Here is a 22171-nt window from a genome sequence, read left to right as displayed (position 1 = left end):
TTCATCACCAACATATATGGAAATGGGGAGGATTAGGGCTACTCTGGAGACCTACAAAGTGATTGCTTCAATTAGTTATAACCAACATAGTTGAATGAACTGATTCTTATACTGGATACTGGACATTTCCACAAGATGTGAACCATTAATTTCTGTTGTAGAAGTTGTCAGCATCTTCTCACAAGAAGTCCCCCCCAAAATGTTTTCCTTGTGAGGCTGTGAATTGTCACTGTTAGCTTCCACCATCTTCATGGAGTATACTGCTCATCTTTGACCAAGTAATTTCAGTATCCTTCCAGAGTTCCATATGTCAGTACATTTGGAATGCAAGTTGATGTTGAAACATGGCCATAATTGCCTCAAAACCTCAATTTGAAGAGTTCAAGGTCTGTCTGGCAATTATCACATCAGTGATATGTCTTAATACAGTTGTACTGTCTTCTAACTACTCAATACCACATCATAATGACGAGAATAGTATTCACCATGTACATGCATCTCAACTGAGAACACAGATGTGACATTATTAGTCATCCTTCTCTGTAACTACCCACTGTGGTCAAAGCACTGGTTATCCTCCTCTCAAATGACAAGGATGATGTCAGTGATGTTCATCTTATGTTATGTAGGTCAAAGGTCACATAGGCCACAATGATGATCATTCTCTACTGTGAAGGTCAAGGGTCACATAGGTCACCATCCAGGGCAGTACAGGATCTTCTTGTGCTTTCCCGTCCCACTGTCAAAGTCAGGAGGGGTTACCATAATGGGAGAAAACATGGAGCCACTGCAGAAATTATTTGTTCTTCAATGCAAACTTTGATACAAACCAATCCATGTTGTGTGTTAAGTAGCTAAATGCCTTCTCCAAAATAGGATAAAATTTATAATAGAACTGCATGCAGGAACAGGGATGGATGTTGTTGAGGAAGGTTATGGAACAACTATTTGTAGAATGAAATGAAAGAACATGCGAATGTGTGTATGAACATGAGGGTGTTCCATAAGTCCCAAGAGCTCCTGCAATCTCCCACATGTACCTGTCAGCTTGAAACATACAGGGCACTAAACATCTTCTCAATTATCAAAAATTTGCAAAACAAAGTGGTTTAGCTACAAGAGAGGCATAAGAAACCCTACAAAATTCTACAAAAGTTAATCTAACAAAATTTAACAAAACAAAGGGCCCTTTAAGGTAGGACCTGGTAGAGAACATGTGTATGAGGTGATGTAAGTATGATATGTCGCTAGTATGTGCATATTCAGCTGCATATGCAAGGGCTTAGTGATGGAGTTTGCGTTAAATGCCACATTGAACAGTATTTTAGTTCTATCACATGTCAACTTAATTGACACAGTTTGTACATTTACCCCTCGAGCAGTGCTATGGGGCAGACAGACCAAGTACCATCACTAGGCAAATCTGGGATCCCAAACCCAACAGATTCTGACCCTTAGGCACGCAACTCTTGGACATTCATGTCCTGCATTGTCCTGGAGGTAATGGAATCCTCTCATATAACTACAGTAAACTACGGTTATAACGAACACTATTATAACGAACTGACGGATATAACGAACTTACTTTTTGGTCCCTACTATTAGCTGTAGTTATGCTGAATATATGCTTATAACGAACTACGGTTATAACGAACTAAAATTAGAGGTCCCTTTGAATTCGTTATAACCGTAGTTTACTGTACTCATTAAACTCATCTTTGTAACCTATGTGAATGTTTCACATGAATGTTAGGTAAAGCCCAAAAATAAAACAGGTTGTAGAGTTTTGGTGAAACCAATGAGCTCTGGAATGCATATGGCACTGAGAGGTCAAGGATCCCAATTTGGGTGAATGTGAATTCAGACCAGCAGCTCCACAGGACACAACTCTGTACTTTGATCTGCATCACCTCAGACCACGAAGCACACTGCAGTTTCAGATACTTATGGGACACCCATAACATGTAAGTAAGAAATGAAAAGAGGGTTTTGCATAACATGAACAAACAGATGTAATATGCAGTTAGATGTATTTCGTGGGAATCCCATTGTAATCTGAAGCATAACTCATCAACATAACAACCTGAGTTAACAAAAGGCATGTCATTCATCTGAGGATAAAGCCATTGGTTTATTAGCTGCATCTGGAACTACCATGCAAGCAACTTACAACACTTGGCATTTCAGGACCTGTGTAATGCATGTTTTTCTTGATCTGCAGCATCTTGTGCAATATATCAAAGCACCATCCTCCACAAGAACAAGTCCCACTGGTGGATCATGTTACCCTAATCTCTGTTTCACCATCTTCCTAGAATACTTATCTTTACATGCAAAGGATATAAACACCTTGTTTCTTTTATTCATGTTTGCATTCAGCAAACTTATTCTATTGTGTTCTTATGAGCAAGCCTGGCTGAGGCAGCTACTGATTGCATGTTGAGGTAATAGAGACACGTGCAGACATTTCCATGACATCAGGCAAGTGCAAGTACTCAAAACCAAAAGTAACAAACTGTTACTGTGATGGACAACTGACAAGGTATGGGTATTGTCTATGGTGTCTTTGATAGCATGACATGAAGCCCTGTGGTAGAAGTCAGACGACAGAAAAAAAGAACAATTTTCCATTATTAAATATAGTTCCAAAGGAAACCTATTACTGTTTTCACCCAAATCTTGTCTTCTGAATCAATACAGAATCTACCTAGAAATCAATCTTCAATCCAAGCATAAAATTAATGTCAGAAAACAAAAAGCAAACAGTTACTTTCAAATGGAGTAAGAATTTCAGCTTCAAGAACAACAATATTCAATAAGATATGACTATGAAATACCTAGGTAACACTCATGCATGTATGCAAGATCACTACAGCTAAACATCTGTGTAATCAATTTCAATATTTGGAAGAAGTTTACTGTTTCATTTCAACATAGAGCTTATTCATAAGGAATTTGGTTCCTTTTTATTAATCAACAGCCATTCAATGAGATAGAACATTGTACAAATGTAACTCTGGTCTCCTAGCTAAGAAAAATTCTTCCAAATGATGAAATTTGTCTATGCTATTCTCTACTGTGTAGGAATCAAGAAACACACAACACACAGAACACAGAGATGCAACATGTGAATGGGAACATTTTATTCAAACATTGATCAAGTCAAGATGCAGTATAAGACTCAGTGGAATAACAGGTTTCTACATGGCATCAAAGAAACTTGTTCCAATGTGACCAGTTTTTCTCATCTTCTCTGTAATATGTTTTTTAATAGTATTGGTAACCTTCAGCCTTTGAAATTCACGCCAGTCCAAGACTACTAAATTGTGCTGAGGACAAGTCACAATCCAAAGATGGTGTGTGTCATAAACTCATCATGAGTAGCATTTTACGGCTAAAACTTCTGAACCAGGTCTCAATGTTTCAATTTTGCTACAAACTGGAATTGAATAAAACTGACAGCAAACGCAACAATTGTAAACATTTTCATCTTGTTCAAACAGGACTATCTACAAACTATATTTCCACAAGTTCTTTGGACTAGTCTTTAAAATCAACTTTCTAAGGCTGAACCTGTTGTATGTTATAAAGTACAGACCAATTATTCCTTTTTACTTTTCTTGTGATTTTTTAGAGTAGACTCAACTTCAAAGCAAGAAATAGATTTGAATAAGTTTCGAAGCATTCTTATTATTTCATGCATGACTTTTAACACACAGAACTGTCTATGTACTGTCCCTCTAGTTTAACCTAGAAGACATACAGTTTTATGTAGTATGTCATCACTTGAACAAGTTACTTTAACACCACAATGAGGTCAAGGAGAGTCATTCCAGAATCTTGTCACAATGTTCAATCAACGATTACCAATCACTTCAATGATTTCTTTTAAGGATTGGAATCATAGGAGCGATTTCCAATGGTAATGACTTAATCAATTTCCAGTAAATAATGTTGCTGATTGTCAATCCATATTGCACAGTATCAGTTCTGAACAACACTTGTACCTCTCTTTTAACTTCAATAATGTCTTGCTTTTACAACAAAACTTTTCAACAAAACATTAATAACCAAAAAAGAAAACAAAAGAAAGAGGGAAAATAAATATTAAAATTGTTTCCAATATATGCCTTTTCTAAATTTTGAAGAGGCATTTCAGAAATTGCTTCGGCTTTAAGAAAATATTTCTTCAATTTGCCTTTTTTGTATGCAACAATATGTTTCAAATTAAAGACATAATAAAAAAATTATAAAACAATTCAAATACATGTATTGTCACAAATCCTGGAATGGCAACAAATGGAATGTATGAAACACTGAGCATTTAATAACTGTCACTATAACATCCCTGAGTATATAATATCAATATGAATACAGTATGAAAAATCTGAATAAATGCAACATCTCACCATTGCAGTGTATACAAGAGTGGAACCAAAAAATCTGTTTCTCCTGTTTAAGGTCCAGATAGACCAAAATACTACTCTTGATCATACACTTTCATGACGCCAAAAAGCATATTGTGACAAAATTGTTAACAACATGAATTTTTTCTACTTTATTCAATAAATATGTATTTATCTTTCTTTTTTCACATAACTATATTTTAAAATAATAGCCTCTAATCTGATGAAAATTTAACATATTCAAAATGTGATGATATTACCGATAGTTTTAAAAGTAAGTGAAAAGTATCACAATTTTTCTTTCCTCATTCACACCACTCATTCAAATCATCAAACACACCAAATATCACTCATGGAAGGTTTATCACTGATCAGTTTCTGTGTAATATAGTAAAAGAAATTACCTACTTAACTTGGTTGTCCACATGTTAATAAATTTGTTTTATCATGCTTTAGTAATTAATACAAACCAACTTAATCATCCTTAGTCAGCGCCTAATACCTTATTTAGATAACAATTGACCATCCTTCATATAACTGAGGTAGGTTTCTCTGCTGTGTCAAACATGTTAATTCTGCTTTCAATATCACTGAAAGTTCTGTTTAGCCATCGACTAGAAACATGGGTTAGCTCCCCTTGGGGAAACCCTGCACCATTTTATGGACCCCGAAAGCTACAAGAGTGAATGCTGCAGCCGCGCCTACAAGTTTGATATATCTACGTGTTGTCGATTCAGTACTGACATCAGTGTCCGAGCGTTCCGACATTGCCATCCGGAGTTCCTCATTGGATAGTCCGCTCTCAACATCAGTGATCCCTGTGAAACAAACAAAACATTGTTCACATTCTGCATGAACCTATTTCTCATACACCTTAGTTTCTCCAAATTTATTTTATAAAATAATTATATCCATATCAGTAATAAAGAAAATGTTTTTAGTTTAATATCTAACATATATTCAGGCAGTCATTAACTAATATTTGAAACACTATACCATCTTTTTTTTCAAAATAAACCACATAATATACAATTTACAATTTGTAAATTTGAAAACAAACTATCATGAGGTGTAACTGAAACCATTTCATAATACTGTAAGGTAAACATTTACCACATATTATTTCCTATATGGTGTCTGTGCCAAGTTTTTTTCAGCATTTTCACTAAGCTTATGTCATAGATTGGGCCAGTAAAGTTGTATATTATGAGTATCTTTATTTTAATCATGCTGTGTAAATTTTACAAAACAAGTTAACTTAACATCAGCATATGGTTATATTTCATAAGGGTATAACCTTAAACAGGAGATTTCCTGTTTCATTTGTTTCCAAGTCTGGTCATGCACTGATCTACCAACAGTTACTATCACACCACAAAAGAGCAACTACAGACTCTACACATTTCCATGTCACATACTGAGAGCAGCCATAAGGAAAACAAAGGCAGATTATCTAAACAGAGAAGCAAATATTTTATTTTGTGATCACAAAACCCATAAAACATATTCTACTAATGACATATTCAGTCATTCCGAAGATTAGCACTACCCTTTTACCCATAAAAACACAAATGGAAGTCTTTATATACATTTTCACAATGATTTTTTAATGTTTTTAAGCCATACAGGGTTCTTATTTTATCATGATAAACATTATAAACTCCTCATGGTCAACATCTTCCCAAGGCAAGGGAGTTAACTGAATATAAGAGGCCATTTCCACCCTAGCCAATCTAGCCTGGAATCATGGAGTTTTTGGTTGGACTAACAAGTCAATGCATAGTCCAATCAAAATCGTGTAACATCTGTTTTGTAAACTGCCATGAGGATATTGGTCAATTGCAGGATTTGCAAAGCATGTGTACCGCTAACATGGTGTCAACAGATATTTTCTAAATCTTTTCATGTTTTTAATCACGGTGCTCATGTAACTGATGCACTTAACGAAGTAAGACCTGTTTTATTACAATATAGATTTTGATTATTGATCAGATCAGTTTGTTTGAAGCAAATGCAAGTGATATTGATATGAGAGGTGGAATCTCATTGGTCAATTGGAGGGAAACGAAAGGGACATAACTCATAATAGCCATTTGTGACACTATGATTGAGCTCCAAATTTCCAGCAAAGTTTGGCAGTGAACTCTCTTGCCTAGGGTAGATGCATGGTCAACAAAGAAGAGGTGTTTTTTATTTCAATTTTGTTTCAGCTGGTAAACCGATATACTTGGGTAATTTGAAACACAAATCCATAATCTAAACAAAATGTATTTTAATTCAGTGTATCAAGAAGACAATGTAATGGCTTTCACAATACAAAATAACCAGATTCAAGCATCTACTGCAAGCAAATAATTCATTGTCTCTAATTCTGAAACAACAGAAAACTGTTGAAATAAGCAATAACAACAACAAGATAAACAACAGTAGAAGCAACAACATCATATCTGCATGCATGGAATCTATTTCTTCATAATAATGTTTCTGAAAAGCTAAAAACTAAAAGAAGTAGTGTTGGTTGGTTTCATTTTATAGCATTGAATCCCGGAAACCTTGGGATTATGTAGTTGATAACATCAAATCCTATACAAAGGAATATTACTCCATCCCCTTGATACACTTTTCCAGGCAATTCACAGGTTTCACCATTATTAAAGACTTTTGTTTATTATGGCTGTGTATTGGAAACTAAATTGCTTTATATTGCAATACAGGTATCTGTGGTGTGATATGTATTGATTCCACATGCAGATCCTATTTTGTACATACGAGAGTAATTATTATGATGTCAATCAATTTTGAAGGGGAACATCATTTGTGAATGAATTCATGTGTAGATTTGAGGTTAAACGACATGAATAATAACAATATAATAATAATAACTATTTTCCTTACCCAATATACCGGAACACAGAGAAAACATTGCAAAATGATATGCATACTGGTAATATCATGCAGTCCTTTTGTTTATCAACTTAAACTAGATACATCAAACAACATGGAACAGTTACTGGTACAACAAACTGCCTCTACATGTATCTACAAGCCAATGGATCTATATGCACTCATTCTACCATCGCTGCCACCAAATTTAAAGACTATATGACCTTTACCTTCAACTGTAAGTCTTATAACCACAGAAATTGTTCCTTCGCTGTTGGTAGCTACACACTCATATTCACCACTGTCCATGAAAGTTGCCTGTGGAATTTCTAAATAATGGCATCCGTCAGATTCAAATATTCTCATACGATTGTCTGCCTTTAGTGCTTGACCTTCTTTCTGCCACTTGACCTCTGGTGTTGGGGTTCCTAAACCATGGAAATTAAGATTAAATATAATAAAAGATATAAATTGTTTTGCAGATATTTAGATAATGAAGAACATCACAATTTCAACAGAACTAAATGATTCAGATTCTAAGAGATATCAAGGATTGAATAGTTCAGTAATTATATATGCATGATGGTACCATTGCTTCTAATATACAAATGAAATAATCTTTACCAAAAAGATGTGTTTGAAATAACATCAGGTGCTTTAACCATAAATGTTTATGCAAGGGATAACAAGAGAAAATCCTTTTTTTCAAACACCAATAAAGTCATCATGGAGCGCATTTGTCTTTAAAAATTGAGAAATCACCAAATCCTTTGGTAAGACCTCATGAGCAAAATAATATCAAAGGTTGAAATGTAGTTAGTAAATAATAATAGTGGTATCAGTAGAGAAGCCACCTACCTTTAACAGAGCACACAAGTTTAACTTGCTCAAATTCTTGAACAGTCACATCTTCTGGTTTGATGACAAATTCTGGAGACGTCAGGATGGCTGTCACACTGTCAGAATCATAAATACATGTATTACTGAAACATGTTACAGCAGTAGTATTAGTATTAGTATTTAGTACTACCCTGCTACTAAAACTGTCAGTGTTGCCTAATCTGAATCACTGGTTCTACATCCTGCCATCCAGTAAGTCATCTAGCCCCTCTGCCCATCCCTGGCAGCCATGTTTCCACGTTGCACCCATTGTCGCTCCCCATCCCCTTGTCAACATTTACGTCATTCATAAAGCTTAGTACTGCACTCATCTACCTATTCAACAGTGAGTTCAGACAATATAAGTTGTCACCAAAACTTCTGGGGTGATGTACTGTGTGTGAGCCTAGGCACCCCGAGTCATCGGGCTCACACACAGGGTAAATCACACCATATGCCCTGATGGACAGGGCGACAATGAATTTATCTCCTCAACATTAATTCATACGGACCTAGAATATATGTCCAAAGTTTCACAGAGAGAAATGCTTTGATTCAGCCATTTTGACAGCTAGCAACTGATCCATTTTGACAGCTAGCAACTGATCCAAGTTACTTCCTTTTACCAAATGCATTCAGATAAACATCAGTTCGTTTCAACTCAATCATACTCCCAATCACACACCTCACCTTGCCCAACCCAACACTCACTCACTCCTCCCCTACAAGTGCCCACCCAACACCTCACCTAGCCCCACCCAACACTCACTCTCTCCTCCCCTGCAGGTGCCCATCACACACCTCACCTAGCCCTCCCGAGACTCACCTGATTTCATCCCCTGTAGGTGCCCACCCCACACCTCACCTAGCCGCTCTTGAGACTCACCTGATTTCATCCCCTGTAGGTGCCCACCCCACACCTCACCTAGCCCCTCCTAACACTCACTCACTCCTCCCCAACAGGTGCCCATCACACACTTTAGCTAGCCCCTCCAAACACTCCCTCACTCCTCCTCTGTGGGTGCCCATCCCACACCTCACCTAGCCCCTCTTGAGACTCACCTGATTTCATACCCTGCAGGTGCCCACACCACACCTCACCTAGCCCCTCCTAACACTCACTCACTCCTCCCCAACAGGTTCCCATCACACACTTTAGCTAGCCCCTCCAAACACTCCCTCACTCCTCTGTGGGTGCCCATCCCACACCTCACCTAGCCCCTCCCGAGACTCACCTGATTTCATCCCCTGTAGGTGTCCACCCCACACCTCACCTAGCCCCTCCTAACACTCACTCACTCCTCCCCAGCAGGTGCCCATCACACACTTTAGCTAGCCCCTCCAAACACTCCCTGACTCCTCCTCTGTGGGTGCCCATCCCACACCTCACCTAGCCCCTCCGGAGACTCGCCTGATTTTGTCCCCTGCAGGTGCCCATCCCACACCTCACCTAGCCCCACCCAACACTCACTTCTCCCCTGCAGGTGCCCATCCCACACCTCACCTAGCCCCACCCAACACTTACTCACTCCTCCCCTGCAGGTGCCCATCACACACCTCACCTAGCCCCACCCAACACTCACTTCTCCCCTGCAGGTGCCCATCCCACACCTCACCTAGCCCCACCCAACACTTACTCACTCCTCCCCTGCAGGTGCCCATCCCACACCTCACCTAGCCCCACCCAACACTCACTTCTCCCCTGCAGGTGCCCATCCCACACCTCACCTAGCCCCACCCAACACTTACTCACTCCTCCCCTGCAGGTGCCCATCACACACCTCACCTAGCCCCACCCAACACTCACTTCTCCCCTGCAGGTGCCCATCCCACACCTCACCTAGCCCCACCCAACACTTACTCACTCCTCCCCTGCAGGTGCCCATCCCACACCTCACCTAGCCCCACCCAACACTCACTTCTCCCCTGCAGGTGCCCATCCCACACCTCACCTAGCCCCACCCAACACTTACTCACTCCTCCCCTGCAGGTGCCCATCCCACACCTCACCTAGCCCCACCCAACACTCACTTCTCCCCTGCAGGTGCCCATCCCACACCTCACCTAGCCCCACCCAACACTTACTCACTCCTCCCCTGCAGGTGCCCATCCCACACCTCACCTAGCCCCACCCAACACTCACTTCTCCCCTGCAGGTGCCCATCCCACACCTCACCTAGCCCCACCCAACACTTACTCACTCCTCCCCTGCAGGTGCCCATCACACACCTCACCTAGCCCCACCCAACACTCACTTCTCCCCTGCAGGTGCCCATCCCACACCTCACCTAGCCCCACCCAACACTTACTCACTCCTCCCCTGCAGGTGCCCATCCCACACCTCACCTAGCCCCACCCAACACTCACTTCTCCCCTGCAGGTGCCCATCCCACACCTCACCTAGCCCCACCCAACACTTACTCACTCCTCCCCTGCAGGTGCCCATCACACACCTCACCTAGCCCCACCCAACACTCACTTCTCCCCTGCAGGTGCCCATCCCACACCTCACCTAGCCCCACCCAACACTTACTCACTCCTCCCCTGCAGGTGCCCATCCCACACCTCACCTAGCCCCACCCAACACTTACTCACTCCTCCCCTGCAGGTGCCCATCCCACACCTCACCTAGCCCCACCCAACACTCACTCACTCCTCCCCTGCAGGTGCCCATCCCACACCTCACCTAGCCCCACCCAACACTTACTCACTCCTCCCCTGCAGGTGCCCATCCCACACCTCACCTAGCCCCACCCAACACTTACTCACTCCTCCCCTGCAGGTGCCCATCCCACACCTCACCTAGCCCCACCCAACACTTACTCACTCCTCCCCTGCAGGTGCCCATCCCACACCTCACCTAGCCCCTCCTGAGACTCACCTGATTTTTCTCCTGCAGGTGCCCATCCCACACCTCACCTAGCCCCACCCAACACTTACTCACTCCTCCCCTGCAGGTGCCCATCCCACACCTCACTTTGCCCCACCCAACACTTAATAACTCCGCCCCTGCAGGTGCCCATCACACACCTCACCTAGCCCCACCCAACACTTACTCACTCCTCCCCTGCAGGTGCCCATCCCACACCTCACCTTGCCCCACCCAACACTTAATAACTCCTCCCCTGCAGGTGCCCATCACACACTTCACCTTCCCCCTCCCGAGACTCACCTGATTTCGCCCCCTTCAGGTGCTCCCCCCGTGGCCCCCTCCTCCTGTGGGGTAGTGACTGTGACCTGGACATCACTGAAGATGGTGCCATCAGAGTTGTGAGCTGTCAGGGTGTATGTGCCAGCGTCAGTACTGGAGGCCTCCCTGATTTCCAGAGTGTAGATGTCATTGTCAGCAATGAGGGAGATCCTCTCAGTGGGCTTCACTGTGTCCCCTTCTCTAAACCATTTCACCTCAGGGGCAGGACTTCCTACCAAATTGAAACAAGATATTGACCTAAATAATTTACCGAAAGGTATATCTTCCTTGAAAATTGAAACAAAATATTGACTTAAATAATCGTTGAAAAATACATCTTCCCTACCAAATTGAAACATAATATTGCTCTATATAATTATTGATAGGTACCTCTTCCTACCAAATTGAAACATAATATTGCTCTATATAATTATTGATAGGTACCCCTTCCTGCCAAATTGAAACATAATATTGCTCTATATAATTATTGATAGGTACCCCTTCCTACCAAATTGAAACATAATATTGCTTTACATAATTAATGAAAGGTACCCCTTCCCACCAAATTGAACCATAAGGTGATATTTTCATGAGTGGTATCAACTTTGCAGGTCACAATATGAGGTGAACTACCGGTAGTTATTTGATGAGAATAGACAAATATCCTCTGCATATAGCCATTGAAAGGGGGCATCTTCCTACCAAATTAAAACAAAATATAGTGCTACAAATAATCGCTGAACAGTGCATCTCTAAATGGTGCAGAGACAACACATACTCATATCCCTTGTACAACAAAATACCACTACCTCCACAGACAATCAGGAATCAAGATGACATATTCCATGTATTCTCATACAAGTAATCATGAAAATACTGGTATTGTGAATATTGTTGAAGTATGACCAATATTCAAATCCCAAAGCTAGATCAACTGAACAATTACCAGGGAATACCTGTGTCATATCACTCATCAGCTTTTTTCACAGTCTACAGTCAAGGACTAAGACATTATCAAAATGATATTTAGTGTAAGAGTGATGAGTAAGGCAATGATTGTCACTGACAAAAACATTCAAAACTGTTGGTCAATTTATAAACAGAATTGTTTGCATTTGATATTTCAGTTCATATGATTTTCTATAAATATATTTTCTAACATAACTGATCTAAAAGAGTTATGAGTGTCATAACAGACAATAAAATATACCCTGCATTAAAAAATGATATTCTTAAGAAAGACTTAAGACTCAAGAAAGACTTTTCATTTTAGTATGTTTTTATGCCACTTTTAGCAATATTCCAGCAATATCACGGCGGGGGACACCAGAAATGGGCTTCACACATTGTACCCAAACACACGCCTTTGGTATGACAAGCGAACGCTTTCACAACTAGGCTATCCCACCGCCCCTCTTTATATTTCAAGATAGAACTATCTGGCAAGATTTCACATTGTATGCATGTTCATATCCAACATGTGACGGCCGCTGTAGTTTGAATATGATCTGACATGAAGGAACATCTAATAGTATATGATAATAAATACAGATTAATCTAAACAGGCTGACATCATCATGGCTACGTTCATAACCAAGAGGACCATGTGGTTTACATAATGCATGTATACAATCCAGCATTATGCTGGCCCAATACAGAATCATTTATAGATCAACACCCCAGAATTCTGACTGCAATAGGTGCCATGGTACAAACAGATAAATGGAGAAAACATATATAAACATCCAACTGCTTGAGTGTCATTAAATGTTTAAAGATCTTTTTAAAAATCAAATTTATAAAGCCTATAAACAGTTTTAATATGTTTGGGTGTAATGTAACTTTATGTAATACACAGTTAGCCTCTAATGATGTGTAAATGACACAAATATATTTTCAGTAAAAGTATAAAGAAAGACCATCTAATCTAAACAAACATATGTCACTGATATCATATCATCAATTTTGTAAAAAATGTTGATTGAGAAAATAATTCACTGAACACCCCATCCCTTATGCTGACTACAAAAACAGAACATTACTGAACACCTGTTTTGAAAGCGATCATGTTATTTACCTTGTTAACACAGAAACACTGAGCATGCTGAGCAAATAAACCTTATGAAATAACCAACTGACCTTGAACTTCTGATACAAGTTGAATGGTCTCGCCAGACTGTACCGACACATCTTCCGGAACTCGGGTGACTTTTGGTGGTGATAGGACCTGTTCTGTATCTACAGTGGCTGACATCTTTAATCTTGAACCTTCTGAGTCATATTTCTGCTCACTCACATCAACATCTGCCGTCAGTGCCAATGTCTCATCCAATTTTTTTTCAGTCTCAGAGATATCGACTTCAGCCTGTAATAGCATCACATCCTCTTCCCCAGGTTGCTTGGTGTTCTCGACATTTCCATCAGCTTGTAAAATTAGCTCATCTGGCATTACTTGTGCCCTTTCTGAGTCCGTCTCTTGGCATTGTTTGGATTCACTGACCTCTGCAGGCTGTGGGGCTTCGCTGATTTCACTGAGATTATCCTCCCCTGTTGCAATCTCGGAAAGAATACTGCTCTGAGTTTCAACAGCGCCTTCCTTGTCTGCCTTCTGCATCACTTTTTCACCAGCCATAGTTTCACCTGCTTGACTTTTCTCCTCATTTTCAATTGTATTTAATTCTGCGAGAGCGGCAAGGTCATCTAAAGATGCTTGTTCTATATATGTTTCTATGGATGTCTGTTTCACCAATTGCTTGCCAGTACCATGCTCCACACTTACTTCAGCTGATGCCTTGACATCTTCGTCAAATTGTTTGGTAGTTTCTGTTTTATCTCCTTCATCTAGAAAACTTTCATCAACTTTAGCCGCTTCCAAATTTTTGTCAACAGTTTGCAAACTGTTCCTGTCAACTTCAGCAGCTGCAGCTATTTCATTTGCCCTGAGATCTAGCACTTCATCACCTGGAAGGCTTTCTTCACTGACCCCATCTGCCATGAATACATCCTGGGCTTTCTTAACTTCAGCCTTTTCTTCCTCAGTTTTTGATACAAAAGAGACTTCAGTCTCTTGGAGATTCTGAGTTGTTTCTATTGCACTATCCACATTACTCTCATCAACATGTTGCTTAAAACTAACAAATTTAGGCACTCGTTCAACTTCATCAGCACCAGACACTGTTTCTTTAGCCATAGATGCCTCCTGTGCTTCAAGATGCTCTGCACTGTCCACAGAAGATCCAGTGACCTCCAGTTCCTCCACCTGGAACTGAGTCCCTTGTAGAGACATATCAAATATGCCACTGTCAGGGCCGAGACTCATTGAAGTAGTTTCTCCAGTAGTCTCTGGCACGTCAGAGACTTCCTGTTCGGGAGGGCCTTCCTTGACCTCTGTAACACTACCCACAGCTTCCACTACTGCAGCTATAGGCTGTTCCTCAACATTCACATCTGTTTGTGACTGGGATATCTCATCAAAAGGTAAATCCTCAACCGATCCTTCAGATTGTTGATCTTTCATTTCCTCAGTCTTGTAGACTGGAAGCTGCTTTATAAGTGGTAGGACAAGGTCCTTCTCGCCATAATACTCATCAGCAGTTGTTCTTGGTTCAGCAGCATGGTCAGATGATAGGTCCTCCAAGGAACTAACTGACTGTTGTTCTCCAAGCTCCTCAGACTTGTATTCTGCCATTCCGACAGCAGGTAACACCAGATCTGATTGACCAGCAACATCATGAGCAGCAGCAGATTCAAGGATAACTTCTCCATTGAGAGATTCTGTCTCCTCTACTCTCTTCTCCAGCACTTCCTCCTTTCCTTCCTCCAGCTTCTGCTCAACCTTCTTCTCCTCTATCTCCACCTCAGCACATACTGTCAGACCAGCCTGTTCCACCTCTGAGCTGTCAGTTGTTACACTTGCCTCAAAGGATAATCCTCCCAGCTCCTCCTTTGAAGCATCAACTTCCGCTTCTGCAGATAATTTCTGTTCCCTTTCCCTGCTCTGTGTCTCAAACTCTGTTGTTTCTTCAACTACTGTTGACTCACTTATTTGAGTAATATCAGACTTGATTTCCACATTTTTAGTTTCTTTGCTTTCAACTTCAAATGATGCTGTGATTACCATGGAGTCATCTTGCTCAGTAAAAGATCTTTCCTCCATGTCTGCACTGAAGCTGATACCCAGCCCCGAATCATCTGCTGTTTGGGTTGACAGCTTGGTGTCATCTCCTGAAACATCCAGCTGAGATGAAGATGTACGTTCTTCCTTTGTTTCTGTCACATCTGCTTCTGTTGCCCCCTGTGTAATCAGTACTGACAGTTGCTCCTCTTTCCTCCTGATTTCTTCTTCAAGTTTATTTTCATCAGTCTTTGACTCACCTATCGAAATTTTGACTTTCTTGGATTTTCTCTCTTCCGATATGTTGACTTCTGATTCAACTGTCAAATCAGATTCTCCTGTTATTTCAGTACTCTGGGTAAAACTTTCCGATTCTATCTTGAAAGAAACACTTTTACCTTTGGTACTTTTCTCTTCTGTAACTTCCTCATACATTTGGGCCATTTTTTCAAGCTTCATCTGTATATCTTTGGTTCCACTGAGGTCCTCCAGCGAGGACAAGCTGCCCTCAGACTCCTCACTGTTTTCAGGTTCCTCTGACACATTCTTGTTCTCATTGATGTTCCCCGTGGATCGATCAGTGATGTGGATCTCTGTTTGTTCCTCAACAGAGATATGTTGTTCATATTCTTCAGTCTCCATCGCTTCAAACTCCTGTTTTCGTTGTTTCATGTGTGTTGACTTATATTCACGGTCATGTTCTAAGTCTTTTTCCGATGCTTCCACAAATGACATTGAGTGAACAGATGGAGTATCATCCAGAAACTTTGATTTTCGAGCTGAAACAAGAAAATCATATTGGTTAACTTGGTCTCTATAATTGTCACAATTTACATATCTAAATTTTGGGTGTACTCAAAAAATCTAATTCTGAAAAATGTGCACAGAAACTCTTTCATTACAGTGTACTGATCAACCATTTCAAAACAATGTATGATTGTTTTTTTTGGTTGTTATTTTTTTAGAACTTTACATTGATAGAACTGTCAAAGAAGAAGTAAGAAAGTGTGTAAAATAAGGATGCCAAAATTTTGTTCTGTAAGTTCAATACAGATACAGATGCATTTCAATATGCTCCACTACACCATTTCTCTGGTGAATGAATTTCAGAATGTTTGGAACAAAAATGGCATAAATTAAGCATAGCGATTTGTATGTATCAATATGTGAGGTCAGAATATTGTGACACCCCTAAAATATTGTGAAACATTCTATAATAATAATAATAATAATAATAATAATAAATTCTTGCAAAGAAATCAAACTTTACAATCTACAACATATTATGTCCATGCTTAACTGATGCGACTGTCTAAATGATGCAATAATTGTGGATATATATCAGTATTAATATCTTAGAATTTTACTGCTGCTTTCAGAAAAGTTTATGATAGGACAATATTGAAACACAGAACTAAGTGTTAGCCTGGAAACAGGAATCATCAGGATATTGTTGAATTAGTTCAACTTCAACATGTAGTACACATCATGCATGATGAAAGGTTAGACAACAGGGACTGAAATAAATAACTCACATTAGCTGAAAATGGAATATAAACTGTTAGTAGTAAGGAAACAATTAAACTGTTTAATGTCAGATAAATAACATAATTGTTTAAGTTTTGTCATACATCCCCAACCCACTAAAGCTTAATTGTGAAAATGTAGAAAATAATCAAAAGATTTTAAAAAACCCACAAAAATCATGGTACCATTGCATAAAGTTATAGAGCAACACCAACACACCATGGAATGTTTTGGAACCGACACATGTTAATTTCCCAACCCCAATATTTAAGTAACCAAAAAATTCTCTGACCTCAAACCTTTGAACTGCTTCCTAATTGCTGCATTTGATAGTTTTTCAGTAAAAACTTAAACAATTTTATCCACTCAAACAAATAAATAATTGTAATGTTCAGAAACAGAACACAATATTTAAACATGAGTATAGGTCCAGTAAAGGACGAGTCAAAGGGTGTGCATTGTTGAATCAGCTTCATGCTAAATATTGTTCTTGACACATTAATAGGGAAAAAACATTCGGGGAAAAATGGTTAAGATACTGGGAAACAGGACTTCAACATCAACATGCCATATTGGCTTACCTTCAACAACTACAACATTCCATTCTTCAAAGTTTTCATCAAAATTTGGTGAAATGGTTTCTAAATCAACAACTTCTGAAAACATACATCCTGCAATTAATTTCTCAAATTAATTTAAGTTTTTGACATAAATTTGGTTAGTAGTATGTGTATCATCCTATTTTAAATGTGGTTACATTTTTACAATCAATGTTTGACACAAGTTAAGATTTGTTTATCAAGATGGCTGCCTCATTAAGACTATGTCCCTAACAACTAAACACAGAGATATGTTCTTGGTGTGAACCTCTGTTGGAAAATCCAAGACGGCTGATAAGCGCCACCTGCCGATAACAAAAATGCGTTTTTCTGGGAATACCTAAGCTTCTCGTCTGGCCACCAGCTGGCTTAACAACACAGGCAGAGTGTTTCCCCCCGGTCAGGTAATGTGCGTCAGAAGTAAGTTACTGCGTGAGTATTACCTGGCCACAAGTATAGCAAAAGACAGAAGCAAAGTGGGGTTTCCTAACTACAAACATTGTTTAGTGTCATCAACATAAATAAACCAAAGGATCTTTTTGACTTTGATGTTTCTGTAATTGTAAATATTTTTGCATCAAGCAAGAATTCTTGCACAGAAAATTTCCTCTCGTTTTTACTTCATCTAAGGGCTTTGTTTATTCACATAAAATACTTCAAAAAACTTTTCTTATATTTCATCTAATTATGAAGCCCTTTGTAAGCACCCTCTCTTTTTTATTAGTTGCCTTTTAGACTTTTTTCAAAACTCTAGGGTCACACATCTAAAGTAATTAAAAACCTATGTGTTCTATCAATCAACTACAAGTCAAAGAAACAGTATCAGACTGGATGGATTGAAACACAGTTGTATTTTAAACATTTAGTTTTATTCCAATGTTTTTTGGTTGGCCAAGTACACTAAGTAAAAAGAAAAAACAACAACTTTTTTTATAGTCCATTTCTTTCTTATTGTTTGTGAATTTTGTGTCTGAAAACTCCTGATGAGTGCATGGGAAAAAATATATGATGCAAAAATATTTCAGACATTTGTTTTCTTCCTCGAAATGTTCCTGAATATCTGCAGTTCAACATATTGTAACATTTTTTGGTGGTCAACACCAATGTGTGCATTTGGTGAAACAGAAACTATTTTCTGGGTTGGCAGAATCTGAATTTTTTTTTATTCTTTTAAGCCTTGTCAACCTTTCTAGGCCTGTGACTGCAAAAGAATCTGTTATTGAAGTTTTACACATTTAGTCTCGTTCACTGAAAACACACAAAAAACACAATCTACTATTATTCGTTTCTTGAGAAATCTGAAACAAGTCACAGACAAATGGATGGACACATTCGTAAACAGAAAACTATCTTTGATATCTTCAGGATGAATTTCATCCTGTTGAAAGAAAGAATTTAGAAAAACAGGAACAAATAAATCCATTCTTACTCCTGACAAACAGGTAGGCAGCAGTTGACGCCATCCCCTCCGAATTCTGGGCACGGCATCGGTAACATCCTTCATCTTGTCGTGACACCTTCTCTATCAACATAGAGATGACTCCCTCACGGGTATGTGCGAAGTTGAAGCGGGAATTCTGGGTAATATCAACCCCATCTTTGTACCACTTGATGTCCGGACGAGGGTAGCCGATGACACGACACTCGAACCGCTTCGTGCCACCGAGCTGAATCTCGGTCTTCTCCGGCATGGCAGCAACTTACGAGACAGCAGCAATGGGTCAGAGGCTGAAAACAAAGTTAAATATACAGTAAAACAAATATGAGTGTGTAGTGCAGGTGATGTTTATCTGGTTGATCCTGCCAGTAATTATATACTTGTCTCAAAGATTAAGCCATGCATGTCTAAGTACAAACTTAACTTTATAACATTGTTAATGTACAAGAGGCCCATAGGGCCTGCATCGCTCACCTGGATATTTACGCAATGATGACAGAATATACATTTGCATTGTACATGTATATAATATTGCAAATATTTTGTAATTTTGACTCTGTCAGCATTTAAAAGGGGTGGATGGCAAATCTGACGGCATGAACGTGTACTTCTCTAGATACAAATGTAGCATAAAGATCTGAACAGTTTCCATGTTATGATCCAGGATCTAAGTTTCCAGGGGCGAATCCTAACTTCATAACAAACAAATGTATACAATGTATCTGTTTATTATAGGGTGGGGATAATATCGGCTTGCATGTTATAGTCAAGGTTCTAACTCCTTTGGGAGTGCCAGACAGATGAACAGAAGAGCCAGTCCTGGTAGCATATGAGTATTTGATGGGGGGGGGAGATGGGGGGGGAGAGATGGGGGAGATGGGGGGGGGGGGGGTGTGTGAGTGGTTGGTCAGCCCCACCATGTGTACAATTTTGAATCCTCACTAATGGAGAATGCTTCCTACCAAATATGGTTGATATCTATCTCTTAGTTCCAGAGAAGAAGTCATTTAAAGCAATATAGCCAAATGACCCCTATTTGGCCCCACCCCTCAGCCCCTTATGGGGGTCAGCCCCTCCATTTGTACAATTTTGAATCCTCACTAATGGAGAATGCTTCCTACCAAATATGGTTGATATCTATTTCTTAGTTCCAGAGAAGAAGTCGCTTAAAGCAATATAGCCAAATTACCCCTATTTGGCCCTGCCCTCTGTCCCCTGGGGGGGTCAGCACTACCATTTGTACAATTTCAGTCAAATTTCATTAATTTTCAATTAGTGGTACAGAAGTTGTTTGAAAAAATTGTTGATGTACGGATGACAGACTACGGACAGACGGACGACAGACACCACGGTATGGCATCAGCTCACCTTGGTCCTCCAGACCCGGTGAGCTAATAAATGGGATTTGAAACCTGGCAATACTTTTCGTTAGGAATATCTTTTTTCACTTAATCCCAAACTTGAAAATGAGGAATTTTGGCATGGCGACATGAGTATCACAATGACTATGTTTTTCTCTGCAATCTGCTGAGTAGGTGGATTCAGTTGTATTGAAAGCATGACATCATCCATTGTATCATGATGCCATGTCTGTAATGACTGTTTCACAGCTTTGTGAGTTCAAATAGAAAAAATGTGCTATGGAACATTGCGGCTAACAGGTATTTCCAATGTTAATAAAATTATGGGTTTTGGTAAATGCATATGTAACGCATGACGCATGGAAATATATAACATTTGAAACCTCCGGTGTTTACCTCCTGATTTGCAAAATGTCTCTAAATGAAACTATTCTTTATGCACCCTGCCACAATATTCACCACTACCTAATGAGGGTCCAGGGCCCCATTCAACATGGAGATGTTAGTGCTACGACTAGCATTGGACCTGTGGAGTGTTTAATCTTTGCCAGAGTGTTTTGACAGAATATCATGTTCATAGCTTCATTCATTATGCCTTAATTCTTTCTCCATGGAATTGGATAATTGGAGTAATTGAGAAGTAACTTTCACTTTGGGCGTGTTCATTGAGCATGAACTTCATAGAGTGAGGGCCAAACATTGTATGAATGTCGTCACAAGCTCCTAAGTTTGGCCCTCACTCTATGAAGGTTCATACCCCAATGAACTCACACAAAGTGAAAGTCAATTCTTATAATTTTTATATTACTGTTTTTACCTCGAAGGATGTAGTTCTATACAGAATTTTATTTTGTATGTGTAACTTCATGTTTACACTGACAGCCATACAAGGACATGAGGGTATGTATGCTCACATTGTTCTACAGTGATATCTTTTGTCGTTTGTTTACAGCAAATATAGTCAAATAATACCATCATTAGAGACAGGTCTGTTATGATCTACCTCAGTCAGTCAGTCAGTCACAGTGATAGCTCGTCATAATACAAGTACATCCAGTACATCCAAGACGTCAAAATGGCCGAGACGGTAAATGTGATGCAAGAGATTTCCGAAGTTGTTAATAAAACTGTGGCGATCATTGATCAACTGGCCAATCATTGAAAGGTAATTATAAAGATGTGTCAAACAGAAACTATGGTAAATTCATAGATTGCTGTAGACTGTCACTGTAAGTCCGGTCAATTCTACAATTGTTTGAATGTGCATTTCCTTGTTTTGTTCACTAGGATGGGTCATAGTCAAACTGTGTCTTTCATACACTTATGAACGTCAGTATCGCAGTTATATGATAGGTCTCTTGTCCAATGGAACAGATGTACATCTTGTAAATTTCAGTTTAATATATTATAAGTAGTTACACTTATCTCAATTGAACATCCAAGCAAGAGAATGGTGAAAACATTACAAGAAGCCTGGCCATTGGAACTCTGGAATTCAAACCCATAAACATAGTGACATGCAGTGCCTTGAATGACTGGGACAAAACATAAACCTTATGAAGTGGAATGGTACAATGGTACAAATGTTCATTCTTTCTGGGAAATAAATGTAGATTACTTTTGAAGTCAGCATCATCATATTGGGTTTGAATCTGTAGATTCAATTAGTTCCATATATAAACAAAAAATAATTACATATCTTGTGAACAAACAACAAATCTGTAAGTCACTTCCTGAGACCTCTACAGTAAGGTCAAGGTCATCCTATCAGTCA

At 39.5% G+C, this 22171-nt stretch overlaps 1 protein-coding gene across 1 annotated transcript in view; it reads right to left on the bottom strand.

Moving 5' to 3' along the window:
- LOC124132132 (titin-like) overlaps positions 1-22171 on the bottom strand; it is a 168666-nt gene that overhangs the window by 107577 nt on the left and 38918 nt on the right. Inside the window, exons 3-8 of the mRNA XM_046495821.2 lie at positions 19028-19326; positions 13498-16251; positions 11341-11590; positions 8148-8245; positions 7520-7717; positions 5151-5224 (exon numbers count right to left, since the gene is read on the bottom strand). Coding sequence (XP_046351777.2) covers positions 5151-5224; positions 7520-7717; positions 8148-8245; positions 11341-11590; positions 13498-16251; positions 19028-19289 — 3636 coding nt within the window. The 5' untranslated portion in view covers positions 19290-19326. The remainder of the gene's footprint in view (positions 1-5150; positions 5225-7519; positions 7718-8147; positions 8246-11340; positions 11591-13497; positions 16252-19027; positions 19327-22171) is intronic.

Source organism: Haliotis rufescens, unplaced genomic scaffold (assembly GCF_023055435.1).
Source record: "Haliotis rufescens isolate VD_foot unplaced genomic scaffold, xgHalRufe1.0.p SCAF_4, whole genome shotgun sequence".
In the NCBI taxonomy this organism is placed as follows: domain Eukaryota; kingdom Metazoa; phylum Mollusca; class Gastropoda; order Lepetellida; family Haliotidae; genus Haliotis; species Haliotis rufescens.
The sequence above is the reverse complement of the archived record's forward strand: the minus strand, read 5'-3'. Positions and strand labels throughout refer to the sequence as shown.